At 42.0% G+C, this 15,713-nt stretch overlaps 3 protein-coding genes across 20 annotated transcripts in view; 1 reads left to right on the top strand and 2 right to left on the bottom strand.

Annotated features, from left to right (window-relative positions):
- The window catches only part of ANKRD6 (ankyrin repeat domain 6), a 260,264-nt gene that overhangs the window by 191,484 nt on the left and 53,067 nt on the right, over positions 1 to 15,713 (top strand). For 12 of the 18 annotated variants that reach the window (XM_060283471.2, XM_060283470.2, XM_060283467.1 and 9 more), the window contains exons 17-18: positions 1,404 to 2,551; positions 3,003 to 3,147. In XM_060283471.2, the coding sequence (XP_060139454.1) occupies positions 1,404 to 1,409 (6 nt within the window). In that variant the 3' untranslated portion in view covers positions 1,410 to 2,551; positions 3,003 to 3,147. Of the gene's footprint in view, positions 1 to 1,403; positions 2,552 to 3,002; positions 3,148 to 8,350; positions 12,662 to 15,713 lie in introns of those variants that run through there. The other 6 variants (XM_060283458.2, XM_060283459.2, XM_060283457.2 and 3 more) reach the window with 3 other exon arrangements.
- On the bottom strand, positions 71 to 4,399 carry LYRM2 (LYR motif containing 2). The gene is made up of 3 exons (XM_030859500.3): positions 3,593 to 4,399; positions 2,957 to 3,097; positions 71 to 2,503 (listed from the first exon to the last, which is right to left on the bottom strand). Exons 1-3 carry the CDS (start codon positions 3,884 to 3,886, stop codon positions 2,423 to 2,425), a joined length of 516 nt encoding a protein of 171 aa, XP_030715360.1. The 5' UTR covers positions 3,887 to 4,399; the 3' UTR covers positions 71 to 2,422.
- The window catches only part of MDN1 (midasin AAA ATPase 1), a 154,942-nt gene continuing 145,779 nt past the window's right edge, over positions 6,551 to 15,713 (bottom strand). Inside the window, exons 95-102 of the mRNA XM_030859499.2 lie at positions 15,305 to 15,394; positions 13,887 to 14,002; positions 13,079 to 13,253; positions 11,594 to 11,667; positions 11,388 to 11,502; positions 10,486 to 10,549; positions 8,881 to 9,023; positions 6,551 to 8,051 (exon numbers count right to left, since the gene is read on the bottom strand). Of these exons, the coding sequence (XP_030715359.2) occupies positions 7,863 to 8,051; positions 8,881 to 9,023; positions 10,486 to 10,549; positions 11,388 to 11,502; positions 11,594 to 11,667; positions 13,079 to 13,253; positions 13,887 to 14,002; positions 15,305 to 15,394 (966 nt within the window). The 3' untranslated portion in view covers positions 6,551 to 7,862. The remainder of the gene's footprint in view (positions 8,052 to 8,880; positions 9,024 to 10,485; positions 10,550 to 11,387; positions 11,503 to 11,593; positions 11,668 to 13,078; positions 13,254 to 13,886; positions 14,003 to 15,304; positions 15,395 to 15,713) is intronic.

The raw sequence follows: 15,713 nt of genomic DNA on the forward strand, positions 1-15,713 counted from the left end.
TCATGCTAGAAAGCTTTTGTATTTAAAACAATTCTAATAATTTAGATAATATAATAGATATTATAATAAAGGGGTTTAAAGATGCATTTATTGTAGTTAATATACATTAGTTGAACATTCAGACATCTTAAACTTTAGGAACAAAACTTCGGCATTCAAACAACAGTATAGTTAGTTTACAGGGAACACCTAGACAGTAAATTTGCCTAATCCAAAATACTGATGAAGATGATGAAAAAAATGTGTTTCACCAGTGTTCTATTCTGGCCAACATCTTAATGACCATGGTTCCACATGTGAGAAGAAATTGCTAAATAGATCTTCTCTTGGGCTTAAACAACGGACTTGGCCTATAATTCAGGAGATACGCAAAGATGTAAGTGAACAAATAAAATTAAACTGTTCTTTAGAGAGGAAGGGAAAAGCTTGTCCACGAGAATAGTCTTAGTCTCTGGAAGATGAAAATTCAAATTTTCATGTTTTATTCACTTAAACAAAATCAAAACAAAACCCCACATTAGGTTTTCTTGGAGAGTCTGTGGTATTTGATTCTTGCAAATACAAACCACAAATGCTCTTACATCTTCCACATACAGTGCTTCTAGGAAGAACATCAAAGTCACTGCTTGTCACGCTTCATAAAAGGATGGTTTTTAGCTTCAAGATTTTAGATTTACTAGATAGCCTGTACTTGAGTATTTGCCAATCATGCTACACAAAAGAGTAAGTCTTTCTAAGGTTCTCTGTTCAGAAACTGTTCACACATGCTTTTCCCTCTGTTCATCAGATGGCTTGATTAACGTACATCTATATAAAAACCTGAAAATTGGCTTATGTAAGCATTTTAGATTAGCCCATCCCCCGGTGGCAGAGTATTCAGAATTATTTTTGTCTTGTGGGTTCTGGAGCTGTGGAAGGGCAAGGGTGGCTCGGAATGCAGGTTAGTGACACACCACTGGTTTACACCTCTCCAATGGCACACGGTCCAACACTAGACACTGTTTATCCTGCAAAAGTTTTTCTACATCTTTCAGATGTAGATTCTTGGATTAACTCTGATTCTTGGATTAACTTTTTAGATTTGTTCTGTAGGTGAACTGCCAATCCCAGCCTCTTCCACGAGCTTTCACTTTCACTAAATTAACTGTTAAACACATTTGGTCTCTTTCAAAAGTGTCCTGAAGTCAACTTCTGTCTCCAATGTATTCTTCAAACTCTGTTTTTTCCTGTCACTGGAGGAGAACCTAATGCACTGAGGAGCTTCCTTAATTAATGATTTATTTTACTTTCCATGTGGATATTAAGGTAACCACATTCGTTTTGACCAGGAGTTGCCGCCTCCTCTTCTTGGTACGTGCTTCAGTGCATTTGTTAAACTTCTCTTTCTTCTTTTTCCCTCAAAGTTCTAGATTCCCAGTGGTGATCTTTTTGGAAAGTCCTCTTGAGTATCAGATGCAACACATCTGAAGAACATACCTCAACAACCCTGAGGGTTAATGCAGAAGGACTTTCCAAGGAAGCTCCATGGTGTCTCCTGAGGTCAGTACGCCTCCAGCCCTATACCTCACACTGTTTTAAAACAGCTTAATTGACTTACACAATATTATATATCAATTATATTTCAAAAAAATTGGGGAAAAATGGCTTTATTCAGATATAATTCACATACCTGTAAAATGTACAGTTCAGCAGATTTTAGTATATTCAGAGTTGTGCATTCATATAAATAGAATCATACCATACATGATCTTTTGTGACTGGCCACTTAATGTTTTCAAGGTTCATCCAGGTGTAGCATGTATCAGTACTCCATCCCTTTCTGTTTGCTAAATAATACTTTATTGTATGGGTATTCCACGTTTTACTTATCCATTAATCAGCTGATGGGCATTTGGATGGTCTACTTTTTGGCTATTATGAATAATGCTGTTTAACCTTTTGGGCAACTGACAGTCTTTTTTCCAAAGTGGCTGCACAATTTTATAGTCCCACCAGCAGTGTTTAAGGGTTCCAGTTTCTCCGCATCCTCATCCTCGCCAACATTTGCAATTATCTTCCTTTTTAATTATAGCCATTCTAGTGGATGTAAATAGTATCTCTTGGTGGTTTTGATTTGCATTTTCCTAATGATTAATGGTGTTGAACATCTTTTTATGTGCTATCGTACTGGTTTTTGCTTCTTCCAAAAACTGCTGACATATCCAAGAACATTTTCAAAATAAAAGGTATGTTTTCAGTGCTAAGACAATTGCTCTTATGCCCTTTTCTTGGCTCTCTCTGATATGCCATGCTCCATGTTCTGATATTTTGCTCAAGGGCTCTATGTACAGATAGTTTCACTTGGCTTTGGGCTACCCACTGTTGAGCCTAAGCTCAACTAAACACATGGAGACTTTGAAAACCTTTCAGAATAATGCTGTAGTTAAGATCTGGCTAAAGCAAGTGTTTTTTCTAACTCTTTGAGCTGCATATTGCCTTGAGTAATCATCATCCGGATTGTATCCTGTAGAAGAAAGTGAAATCTGGTCACTGTTTTCACTGGTTAAACAAGGTACAGCTCTACCATTTTATTTGTTAAAATTAGGAACTAATACTGAGAATTGGCACTGATGCCCTTTAGGAAAGCCAAAAGTTAACAATTAGGGGTACACAATGTCTGGCATGCTTTCATACACCCCACACATACTTCCCAAACCATCATGCTGTAATATTTATTATCTTTTCGTGTGTGTGTGGTTTAACAGACGAGTTGGGTGGTGCTACTGTAGAGTGTAGATATAGCAAACATTGTTAAATTTAAAATATCAGTTAAGTGAAAAATCAGTAACATCAAGAGCAATGATCAAGATATACCATCTCAGTGACATATCCCAAGATATCTATCAAATTTTTTTTAAAAACTCACTAATCAGTACAAAAGGGTCAGGGCCTACCATCACCATGATCTTGGTCTCACCTCTTCGGTGGCACTTTTGTTTCTTTTGAATTCTTCCCTTGCCCAGTCCTTCAGGTATTTGCGATCAGAATCATTTGGAACTTGCCGAATTGCCTGCAAAATCCTTCTGTAGAGGAGGAGAACTTGTTGCCTTCTCACGAACTGTACAGGGGAGGAGAAATGGCAATTACAGCTGCACAATCGTCAGCCCGGTAGGCTCTTTTCTCTTTGGTTCTCAATTTTGAAAAGGGGAAAGAAAACCACCTTTTTACTTTTAAGAAAACGGCAAGAAGTTTGTTTGCGTTGTCTCCTTACTCCCTTGTCAAACTTAAAATCAAGAGTACAAGCAGTAGACCAGTCCTTCCCGCAGTCACCTAGGCAGTGGGGATCCGGGCTCAAGATCAAGAGCCCGGCCCGCCTCTTGCACCAGGACTGGAAAGTAGCCCCAACCCCCTTGCACTTCCCGTCGGCCCCCACCCCCCCCGGGCGGCGCGAAGCCCCGCCCCCCCGCCCGAACCAATCAGAGTGGGGCGCGCGCAGGGTCGTCCGCCCCAGTAGTCCCCGAGACCCCTCTATAGAATGGGTGCAGGAGGCGGTAGAGAATCGAGCTCAGACCCAGTAAAGCTGCCTTAAGAGGCCGGTGAGGATAGTTGGTACCTGCTTTAGCGTTAGCGTCGCCGGGGGTAAGCGGGAAGCTGCCATCACGTCCAGACAGCGCGGTCCGCCAGAGCCCCAGTGCGCAGGGGCGGAAGTGGGGCGGTGACGGGGCGGGGCGAGCTCGGTTTCCCGGGAGGCGCCGGCGACAGTTGCGCTGGCTCCGGGAGCCCGGCAGTCGGAACTGAAGCTCAAGGCAGTTTCGCTTTGTCTTAGCCTAAGTTTGCTCATCCGTGAAAACAGGATAACAGTTCCTGCTTCACAGGTTGTTGTAAGAATGAGATGGTGGTGAGGCATTTAGCCCAGTTCCTGACACGTGGTTAAGTTTCATTAAATGAAAGGATTTGGGGGGTGAGGGAAGAAAACTATTTTAGTATATTCTTTTTGAGATTTAGTGCGTATAGTGAAAAATTCTAAAAATTTAAAAGTTAATTTCTTAGTTTGTGTTGTGCTTGTCCCCTTTTCTCGTTCTTGTCCCTGTTCTTTTCTACTGCGAGCATTTTTCCTGGCGTTGTAGTCTTCATGATCGTCCTTAGTTACAAGGCTTTAAATGGTTGTCCCATTGCAGTTTTGAGAATTTTGTGTAACTAGTAATGAGGAACCAAACATCCCTACGCCTTGCTTTTTTCCCCCAGAATCGTTTTATCCTCCCCTCAACACACTCCTTACGCTTAGGTTATATTAACTGTAAGGGGTTAGTGAATCCCTTCTTTAAAAAAACAGGATTGTTCTGAATTAAAATACAGCCCAAAGTGTTCAATTACCTGTTCGTTCACTGTGCATTTACTTGATTGCCTTGCTTGGACTCCTTGGAGCTCCCTTTTCCCAGTTGTGTACTTCTGGCTACTTTTGTGGGTGTGTTTCCTCGTCTGTAAAGTGAAACAACAGCATCTACCCCAGAGCTGTTGTACTGTACTGTATGTAGTGCACTGAGAACAGAACCTGGCGCATATAAGCACTCTGAAGATTTTGAACATTACCAGGCATTGTGTGAATGATGCTAATACCATAACCACGTATTTCAAAATTTGTCTACTAATTAGCAGTTCATTGATTTTTTTTCTCTTTTAAATAGTAGTGAAGTTAAATATCCCTTGCCACTTTTAGTTACACTTATTTTGTGAATTGTTATGAGTTTGGTCCCTTTATGATGATCCAGACTTTTATTCTAATTTTATATGGGCTGTTTGCCATATTTTTTTAAACTTTGATCCTTTTCCTTTTTAGCTTTAAGTCTCTATATAGTCACGTGTATTTTCCATTCTTTTGAGCCTTTTCACTTTCATCTTCTCCCCTTCAGAGCTTTAAAAAATTTTCATTGTTAATGTTTATCTAGGATTTTGGTTTATAGCATAATGGGGATATAAGTTCTTTTCCAGTTGTAAACTATAATTTCAGCACCATTTATTAACTAATTCATTCATATTCCTGGGATTTGTGATACTCCTGGTAAATTCTTTTAGGGTCTGAGTAACCCTCAGGATAATTTCATCCAGGTCGTTTTTACTTCTTTGTTGTTGTGTGTTTTATTATTAGGCAGGAATACTCCCCTGTAGCATCTGGTAAGAGTCTTCTATTAACGGTCTGTATGACCTTTAGAAATGTTTTGTATTATTTTCCTCTAAATCATCTTAGAATCGTTACTGAAATTTTGAATGTGTTGAATCTATAAAGTGAGAACTGACATTTTTATACTATTTTTTCTTCCCATCCAGAAAGATTCACTCATGCTAGACATTGGTAATGCTGTCATGAGTCATATATGCCCCCTGTCCTTAGAATCACTCTTTGGGTAGGAAGACGTAAGTCCAACGTAGTATTTATAGATGTTGTCAAGGCTCATACTGTGGGAGCTCATTCTTCCTGGAGGGCTTATCTGAGCTAGGCAAAGTCAGAAAGGCCAAGTGGGTAAGAGAATTCTAGACAAAGAATGCATGGAACACTGGCAGATTCCAAGGCCCGTGTGGTTTGCTGTGATCAGATCAAATAGTGTGGTGGGGATGCTGGGAGAGAAGGGACAGGGGAGGCAGGTAGTGCTAAGAAGCAACAAATGGTACCTTCTTCATAGGAATTCAGAAAGATCTCCTTGGATGTTGTGAGTATGACTAAGTGAAGCTAGCAAAGTGATTAGTAGTTCAAGCTACATTTTATTTACTTTAATATTTATTAAAAAATTTTTTGGCTGCATCAGGTCTTAGTTGAGGCACGCGGGATCTTTTGTTGCGGTACGTGGGCTCGTAGTTTGCGGCACACAGGCTCTCTAGTTGAGGTGTGCAGGCTTCGCTACCCCGTGGCGTGTGGGATCTTAGTTCCCTGACCAGGGATCGAACCTGTGTCCCCTGCATTGGAAGGTGGATTCTTTACCCCCAGGGAAGTCCCCCTCAAGCTACATTATAAGAGAGCTCCAGCTGCACTGCAGTCAGCGGAAAGCAAAAGGGAAGACAGAATAAGGTAAATATCCAGAAGTTAGACTGCATAAGATTGGGGTTTGGATGGAGGTGGAGAGGAAGGTAAGGCAAATGTAAAGGTTGAGCTCCAAGTGAGAGTGTGTGAGAGAGCAAGCCTACCCGCAGTAGCTTCTTCTAAGTGACTCAGGTATGTCACTCTTCCTAACCAACGCCCTCAGTTCCTGATGGGTCTCCCGTGTCTGCTCCTGTGCTTCCCAACCCTTTTCCTGTCACAGCACAAACTGAAGCTAGCACTCTTGGGTAACTTGCTTACTGAAATTCATCTGTTCCAGACCCTATTAGCTATCCCAGGGCCAAGAGAATCACTATGCTGGTACATCAGTTGGGATGCTTCAGCTTAGCTTGTCCTGTCAATTAAAGGTAGATACGATGGACCGCATCACAGTCATAATGTTGGTGTCTTCCCTCCCTGCTGGAAGATTAAACTTCCTGCTTTGGCCAGTGATACATCTCTTACACTCAGATTTCATCTTGGAGCAGCACAAGTTACATCAACAGTGGTATATTTTTTAATAATTTTCAGAATATAAGCTGCATAGCTTTTTAGAATAAAAAATGATATAACCTCAGGTACATGCTTTAGGACACCTGGTTAAACAACAAGCAAACTGTCTTTGAGGACCACCTCAAAAGGGTGGCACACTTCACAGTGTAACTTGATAACAGACACGGAGATAGATGATTACGTCATGGCATGTTGTCTACGAAAGAACATCTGACAGAGCTTAACGAGAACACAGCACACAGTTAAGTATTCAAGCACTGCTTTTTGGCCAAGTAAAAACTGCCTAAAAACTATTGTTGATGGATTTTTGACTGGAAAAAAAGATGTGGCTGCTTAGTTCTTCTGATACAGCACTTCTTTTCCAGCCTAAGACAGGCTCAGTTCAACTTGAAATCAGTGTGAGGAATGATTCTTCCTCTTAACTGTTAAGAAAAAATGAACTAAAGAAATAAATTACTACAACAGCAGAACTATGGCACAGAGAGAATGAAATAAAGGAAAAATCATCCTTCCATCATTGCATAGTCTCCCGAAGCAGCAAAGGTGAAGGGGAGGACACTGAAAAGCCCTTTCGTTCATACATGGCCCAAGGGTCATTTTCTGATGATTTGGGCTCCCATGATGTCTGTTTTATTAAAAAAACACACATACCACAAGCGTCCTCCCCTCGTAGAGAAGTTAGTTCCTTTCATAAGAAGCACAGTAAAAAAAAAACACAGACTCTCTAAAAAAAAACCCGCAGCTGCCTTAGCCACTTGACAGCTTTCGGGTACACACTGTGGGCTTCGCAAGGCCAAGCCTTATTAGCGCAGGGTCAAAAGGGAAGTTCCCTTTAGTCCTTTGCCCAGAGGCCTGGCACAGTCCCATGCTTCCAGCAGCATCTCCTCATGGAGGTGTCCAGGGTCCCTGGGAGGGAAGGCAGGCAGCTGGGCACCAAGGGTGGGGTGCAGCCTCCTCTTGGGCCAGGACTTCTGAGACGAGCCCAAAGGGCAGCGCCACCCCCCACCCCAGGTACGAGCCCAGACACCTGCTGCTGCTGTTCCTTCACCCCAAGTTTATTACAAGCACTGGCGCCCAGGCACAGCAGGGAGCATGAGTTTTCTCTAGGCTCTGAAATCGTGTTGTAAAATGTTGCAATAAAATTTTTTGTAGCTGTTGGGTGAACGTTTATAAATCAAATCTAAGATTAAATACCATTTTTGAGCTGGGAGTTCAGAAACAGTTGTCCAAAGGGGAGCACCCGGCAAGCAGTGTGACATTCTGACCGCAAAGTCTCACTTAGGACTGTGTTCCTTCTGTTCTACGGGTGGTCAGAGGCTGTCACCAGCTCAAACCACTGCCTGAGAGCATCGCTGAGCGTCTCGGGAAGTGCGTTCACATCGCGTAGGATTATATAGAACGGGAATGGGAACTCTTCCATGTAGGATCGGATTTCAGGCATCTCTCCAGGCCCTTTAAATATTGGTACCTTGATGTCCAAGATAGAATCCTGGCAAAAAAAAAAAAACATTTAGAAATAAAACTAAATCAGTGTCCTTGGCTAGCTCTTTTATGATCTCCTTTGCAGACAATTTTTAGGTCTCACATGTCTAATTCCTGCTTATAAAAATAGCTCTTATCACTAAGTAAAACAGAACTCTTAATAAGGAGGCAGCAGATCTCTTTCTGAGCACCCCTTCCAGGAGAATGGCCACTAAAAGGGAAGGAAAGGGGTAGATAAGCAAACCTGATTTCCCTACAATGGTATTTCCTATTCTCTACTTGGAATAATTCACATTAAATTTTCAGCTTGCTATCCAGGCCTCAATGTGACCTGCAGAGACAGTACTTCCCCGGGAACAGACCACCCCGTGGACATCTTTCATGTAGTGACTGATGCCTCCTCCTTTGAGGAGGGCACTGCTGAGATCCAAGTACTTGGAAAGGTTGGTCTATGTTTCCAACGGACAGGGCCCATCATCGAGGCTGCGATACCTGCAGCGACGCTGTGCAGAGGGAGATGACCCACCAGAGTACTAGTTAGCACAAAGTGGTTAAGAGGACAGACTGAGTCAGTCTGAATACTGGCTTCCTTGTCATTACCTACAACCTCTGTGCTTCTGTCCTTCACTGTAGAGTGGGAATAACCATCCCTACATCACTGAGTTACTGCTCGGTTATATGAGAAAATAATTATAAAATGCCTAGAACGGTGCCCTTCAGGATGCCATGAATGTTATAGGAGTTCTCGGTATGACTGTGAGACCCAGGCCATTCTTCAGATAGAACAACTTGAAGGGAATCCCCAGAAAAGTGGCTTTTAGTAAGTAATCACTCACCCGTGAACTGGGATTGTCCAACACAACAAAAATGACAAAGATGTTAGCATTCCGGGCGGCCTGAACTGCTGCTAGGACTCTGTCTTTGCCCTCAAAGAAAAGGCCGCGTCCATCAGAGACCACCAGGAGGAGCTGTGCAGTTTCTGTAGTAGAACATAACAGCAGAGGAACAACTCAACTCAAACGACAACTCAAACTACATACAGGGACTTCCCTGGTGGCGCAGGGGTTAAGAATCCGCCTGCCAATGCAGGGGACACAGGTTCGAGCCCTGGTCCAGGAAGATCTGCCGCAGAGCAACTAAGCCCGTGTGCCACAACTACTGAGCCTGCGCTCTAGAGCCTGCACGCCTAGAGCCCATGCTCTGCAACAAGAGAAGCCATTGCAATGAGAAACCTGCGCACCACAAGGAAGAGTAGCCCCTGCTCGCCGCAACTACAGAAAGCCTGCGCGCAGCAATGAAGACCAACGCAGCCAAAAATAAGTAAACTGCGGACCGTAAGACAAATTAGTGCAGGCTTTCTCTGTGCTATCAAAACCAAGCAGTTCTCTGAAACTGGTGAATTCTGGGCACAAATAAAGGCGGCCTCCAATTAGATCTATTACTTTGAACGTGTGAGTCACAGACAAGGCTGCACAAAGACATACAAAACTTCTGTCAATAAAACAATTTCCCAGTAGTGCCTTGGGGAATGTCACATTTAGATCAACTTCATTGTACAGCAACATGTGAGAATTAAAACATATGTTTATGGATATGAAGTATAAAAAGAGCAGTCCTGAGTAGACCATTAGAAGAAAGTGCCCAGATCAGAAACCTAGAACTGTACCTTCCAACTTTCAGTCATTGTCTATTAGCTTCAGATTTCTGTCAATTTCTTGTACCTAAATTGTTTTTTTCTTGAAAAAAAACTTAAATAGAAATTTAAACAAAAACTTAAATAGAAGGGACCACTAACATGACCAGTGAATAAAAATGTATTAAAATTTTTAGCATATTATATTTTTAGCATATTTTCCAGTGAAAGACTGTTGTGCTTAAAGGCAGGCTGTCTTCTGTCAGGGAAGGTTAGCAAGTGTTGAGAGGCGTGAATGACCTGCTTCAAAGGGAAGTTTTCCCATGGTACAATCAGAATTGAGGATTCAGGGGAAGGCTAAAGAACTGGTGTGCTGCAAAAGCTCCAAATCAATCATGGATGGATTAGCTGGATTCTGAATTATGTCCTTCTCCATTTTCCTTTGTTATTAAAATATTGAAGAATACTCTTTACATTTAATTCCACACACCCTTACTCCTTTCATTCACAATTGAACTCAAATCTATCAAATATATACTAGTTAATTACAAACTAGTTGGTGTCTACCTTCTCCTTTGATTATAAGCCTCTTGAGTATGGGTTCAATAAAAATTTCTGAATGAATGAACAGGTGAGTAAAAAATTCCATGAATGTTTAATACCTCTGCATCATCCCCTGTTTATGTGTTTTCCTATAGAGCTTACACTTTAAAAGATGGTGATAGGTACACTGAGATGAAAAGCAACTTGCAAACAGTACGAGAAAAGAAAAGTGTGTTATTAGCAAAGACCAAAGAACGCAGCTCACCTGGACTGATGTTTTGTGAGAGCTGCTGAGCGGCTGCAAACATGTTGGCTGCAGACTCTAGAAACTAAACCAGAAATAGACAATTAGAAAACTAAGCTCTCTTCCCACTATCACAGAGACTGAAATTACTGCTGGCACTTAAGTGATTATCAGATAACCATCTCAAATCTATAGCAAGCAAACTGTCCCTTCCATCCATCCGTAAAGGACTGACAATCCTTGCACTTGGCATTTACGTTGGGTGCTGGCATTCTCAAGCACAGACAAGACCTGTGTCCCTGGCATATACCCCACTAGTGTTCTACGAGAAACCCCAAAGGAAAAGAAACACTTCCTCTGGGGAACAAGAAGTCAGTAACCCCCAAATGAACCAAAGAGCTGTCTTCTTTCAAGAAAGGAAAACAGCTGAGCAAAAAAAAGAAGGCAAGAAAACATAAAATATCCAGTGTAACGTGAAGGAGGCTAAATTATGGCAGGAACCAGGAGGACAGAATTGTTACCCCATATGCTGTGTTTAGAACGTACGCCATCCCGAGCAAGCACTGGCTTTATTTCACATCATCTTCTCTAGGCTAAATGGTAGAGAGAAATTGGCCTTGACCCACTTGATAAGGGTACTGGGAGGTGGTTCATTTTTCCAAAATGTTCCAAACCTCTCAAAATAGGGAGCCAGAAAATCAATGATGCAAAGTCAAATGATCTTTGAAAAACTGAGAAAGAGAGATCACATGCTATTTAATAATGGATGCCAAGGGAGATTCTCCTCCAGTGGTACACCGGCTGAGACTCAGGACTATTCTCTTTTGTAAATTTTACCATACTGGGGAGGAGGGAGTTCTAAAAATTATGTCTCTCCTATACCATAAAATAACTGCAGAAGACATCTGAAGTCATCAGCATACCTGAGCAATCTTGGTTTTCTTTTGTTGGAATTTGCAGAGCCGCAGAATCTGGGACCCTGAGTAATCACTGAACTGTTCGTGGAATGGGTGTAACAGCTTTACGGACTCTCCAAAACTTGGGGGAGAAAACCCAAATACAATGGGAGTTATTTTTTGTCATGCAGAAAAAGGCTGGTTTTCCCAATGGGATTAAAAGGCACTCTTACCTGCACACCGCAATCTGACCCACTTCCAGAAAGGTTAGAGCATTTCCAATCACAGCCAGAGATTCAAAGGCAAGCTGTGAAACAGAAAGTGAAGGGTTGAAGAAATCGGAATATCCTCTACACCAATGCCTTTCAACCTTTTTTATACCAAGATTCCCACAGAAAACACTCCTTTTTTGTTATGGCACACAGGGGAACAACATCAATATGGCTATTCACAACCAACTCAGAGGCTTTGGTGGCTTAGGCCCTGGCTAACAGCACAAGCGCTGAAACCCAATATCCTTTATACTAGTAGGAAAGGTCTGCTCTAGACATCATTCAGTAAAAGCGATCTTGAGAAATTTGGTCCATAAATTTTTAAGGTTTCTTCCCCCTTTATTCACTATAAAGTAATCTCTCACGGGTAAAAGATTTTTAAAACCAATTTATTCTAAACTATGCATAAATGACAGTATAGTTTCAGAATTTAAATTCAGTTAAAAAGATGACGACACTTGTAGCAACTAACATCTGTTGAACATGCATCAAGTGCCAGGCACTAAACTGAGTGCTCTGCATACATGACTTCACTTAGTCTCATAACAGCTCTGAGCTTGAGTAAGTATTGTTATAATCATTTTTTCAGAAGGTAAAACTCACAAAATGAACTGCCCAAAGTCATGCGGTGCTAAGTGGGGAGTTGAGACCTGAACACAGGTGCAGAGGTTACACTTTTTCCAGCAGAGCTTGTGCACAGCCTTCAGGCTGCTCGCTGACTTGTGCTGGGCAACAGCATCACTGCGAAGACCCCCCCACTCTCCACATCCCTGACAGCGGGGGGAGTGGGGGGGTCATAACTCCACCCAGGCTCCTAAGCCTTGTTACTACTGATAGAACACTAACTCTACACAGACGTAAAGAAACGTGTACTGAAGACATCTTAAAAAATCAGGGATATTCAGGGCTTCCCTGGTGGCGCAGTGGTTGAGAGTCCACCTGCCGATGCAGGGAACACGGGTTCCTGCCCCGGTCCGGGAAGATCCCACATGCCGCGGAGCAGCTGGGCCCGTGAGCCACGGCCGCTGAGCCTGTGCTCCGCAACAGGAGAGGCCACAACAGTGAGAGGCCCGCGTACCGCCACAAAAAAAAAAAAAAAAAAAAATCAGGGATATTCAGATATTACGTTGTGCATGGTCTTAAAAGAATATAGTACATTCATTCAGTGGAAAGTAAACACTGACAAATTTACTTACTCTGCAACTAGACAATAGCATGGCCATGCTAAGAAACACAACAATCTAAACGACCTACAGCAGTAAGACACCAAAATTTTTTGAGACATCCTGAAATTGCCCCTTTGAACTTTTTAAATCTTATATCTCCTCAAATATGGTCTCATATTCTCAGAACAAACTAACTGGTATTTCAAAGTGTTTTTTAGCCAGAACATATTTAAAACATTCAGGTGGCCCATCAAACTGCCACTACGCTTCTCCTCCTCACCTGTTTGGTATGGTTGTCTACCATGCTAGAGGAGTCATCGACAGCCAGGCAAATCTGATACTGCCGTTTACTGGGCTTGGTCCTTCGAAGCCAAATCTTGTCTTTCCGAAACTGACTGGCAATGTATGGAATGACCTTCCGCATGTTCAGTCGCTTCCCAGTTCGATAATCTCCTCTGTTAAATTTAACCAAACAGGAGCAAGATTAAGGATAAAATCACAGTAACAATAACTTATAACCAGTGATACCAAATAACCAGTAACCTGGCACAATGAAGTGTTACTGTCCATTGAGATTATTAAGGGCTGGGATCTTCTTGATCAGCAGCAGACACACTGGATATGTATGTGGCAAGAATAATTAGGTCCTTTTAGAAAATTTAAAATACTTTTTAAAAAGAAAAAAAATGTTTGCATTGAATATTAAGTCTTGGATTCTCTTTTGTGTTCTGAAACCACGCTTCTGGACACATCTTTGGAAAGATCTAGGTGAGTGACGCATGCAGCAATTGAGTGATCCAACATGTAGAGGGTGAGCAGCACACACACCCAAAGGCTCAGCCAATTCTCCCATCAGGTATTAACTAACTAGTCACAGAAAGTGCATTCATACTGAACTTCACAGAAACTTCTGTGGTAGAGATGATAAAATGGCAACAAGGTAAGGAACGCCATACTAGAGCCTGTGCAGCACAAGTGGCAACCTAGACGCCAACACCATAGCTGTTACGTGCTAATAAGCTCAGCAGAAAAGGTGGCACTGCCATCTTTCCAGGGTACCATGAGTGCATCCAATGGAGAAGACTTACTTCAGCTTGGCAGCCTGGGTAGGCTCTAATATGAGACGAAGCTGTTCACACAGCTGTTGTGAAAGAGGTGCAGTTAAGACCAGGTAACTCTGCCACATCTCCACTGCTGCCTTCTCCTGTGACAACAGCAACAACATGTAAGTTACCCTTAGTAGGCTGGAGCCAACCAAAGTCATTACAGCAAGATGAAGGCCTGAAACAAAGCAGTAGAAAACAACCTGCTTCTCTTGTCAAACTGCTATCTGATTCACCTGGTTTAAAATGTCTCCTCCTGGGCTTCCCTGGTGGCACAGTGGTTAAGAGTCCGCCTGCCAGTGCTGGGGACACGGGTTCGAGCCCTGGTCCGGGAAGATCCCACATGCCACGGAGCAACTAAGCCCGTGCACCACAGCTACTGAGCCTGCACTCTAGAGCCCGAGAGCCACAACTACTGAAGCCCGCACACCTACAGCCTGTGCTCTGCAACAAGAGAAGCCACCACAATGAGAAGCCAGTGCACTGCAACAAAGAGTAGCCCCTGCTTGCTGCAACTAGAGAAAGCCCATACCCAGCAACGAAGACCCAATGCAGCCAAAAATAAATAAAATTTAAAAAGAAAATAATTAAAAATAATAAATAAATAAATAAAATGTCTCCTCTTCCACCAAAGCCACAACTCGTAGTTCCAATGAGAAAATAAGGTAATAAAATACTGGAATTCATGACCAAATCAATGCCTTATTCACATCACCTATGAGGAGTATATAATGTGCACCCTTCACGTGGAGAGGGGGCCATGATGGGTAATTTTGGTGCCAGGAGATCCAGCCACTTAATCATGGTCTCTCAGGCGCATGTTTCAAAAACAAAAGTGACGAGTGCAAACCTCTCAAGTAACACTCAGCAGTGTGCTTATTTCCTGAATACAAAGCTCCATGGTTAGTTTTTTTTTTTGCCAATTATGGCAGAGCAGTCAATACATGTGGTGAGAATAATGATAAGAGATACAAAACTAAAATGTGTATTTAGTAAATATTAGTAAATTTAGGATGCAAGGTCATTGAAAAGGAGACATCTGGTTTATCTACACTGCCATATAATATCAGCTGGCAATGTTCCAGGTGGCCTATTCAGAGAGTGACACAGTATAGACTTTTGCCCCATGTTTCAACCACTGTCACATCTATTACATCCATTACAGATTGAGCAGTGGAAGTTAAAGAATTAAACACACCAGTTTCTCTCTGTTTTAATTAAGCTACAGATCTAGTGGCAAACCAGGCAGAAAACAATGGATAGATGTAGGTTTCAGAATTATAATTATATTCTCCATATACTCGGTCGCTTTGACCAAGGTAATTGGAGTTAAGAATCTATTAAGTTTCCTGTACCTTAAAAAACAAAAGTCAGGATATTTTATAAAAACACCAGTGACTTACTTCTTCTGGGTTTCCAGATTCGTGTGGCTGCCATGTTTCCAGCTGTCTCTCCAGCTCCTGTCTTAGTTCATTGACATCTTTTAAGAAGGGCTAAAAGGGAAAAGCCACGGATAGAGGAGACCCAGGTTGGAATCACCAACTCACTATACCTGGTTGCCTTATTCCCTGCAGTACGAACTCCCCCTGAGATGCAAAACTTGAGCAAATTTAATGGCACAATTAAGACACCAGACAACCATTCTTCTCCTTCTCATTATATAGAGGCAAAATGAATAAAGGAAATATTAACATTTAATAAATCCATCCCAGTAAAACAAAATACCCAGGAAGATATCAATAATGAAAATATTCTTTAATTAATCTAGACTATAATTAAGTCAAAGAATTAGGGACAACAACTCAGTTAATT

Source organism: Globicephala melas, chromosome 14 (genome assembly GCF_963455315.2).
Source record: "Globicephala melas chromosome 14, mGloMel1.2, whole genome shotgun sequence".
NCBI classification, from domain to species: Eukaryota; Metazoa; Chordata; class Mammalia; order Artiodactyla; family Delphinidae; genus Globicephala; species Globicephala melas.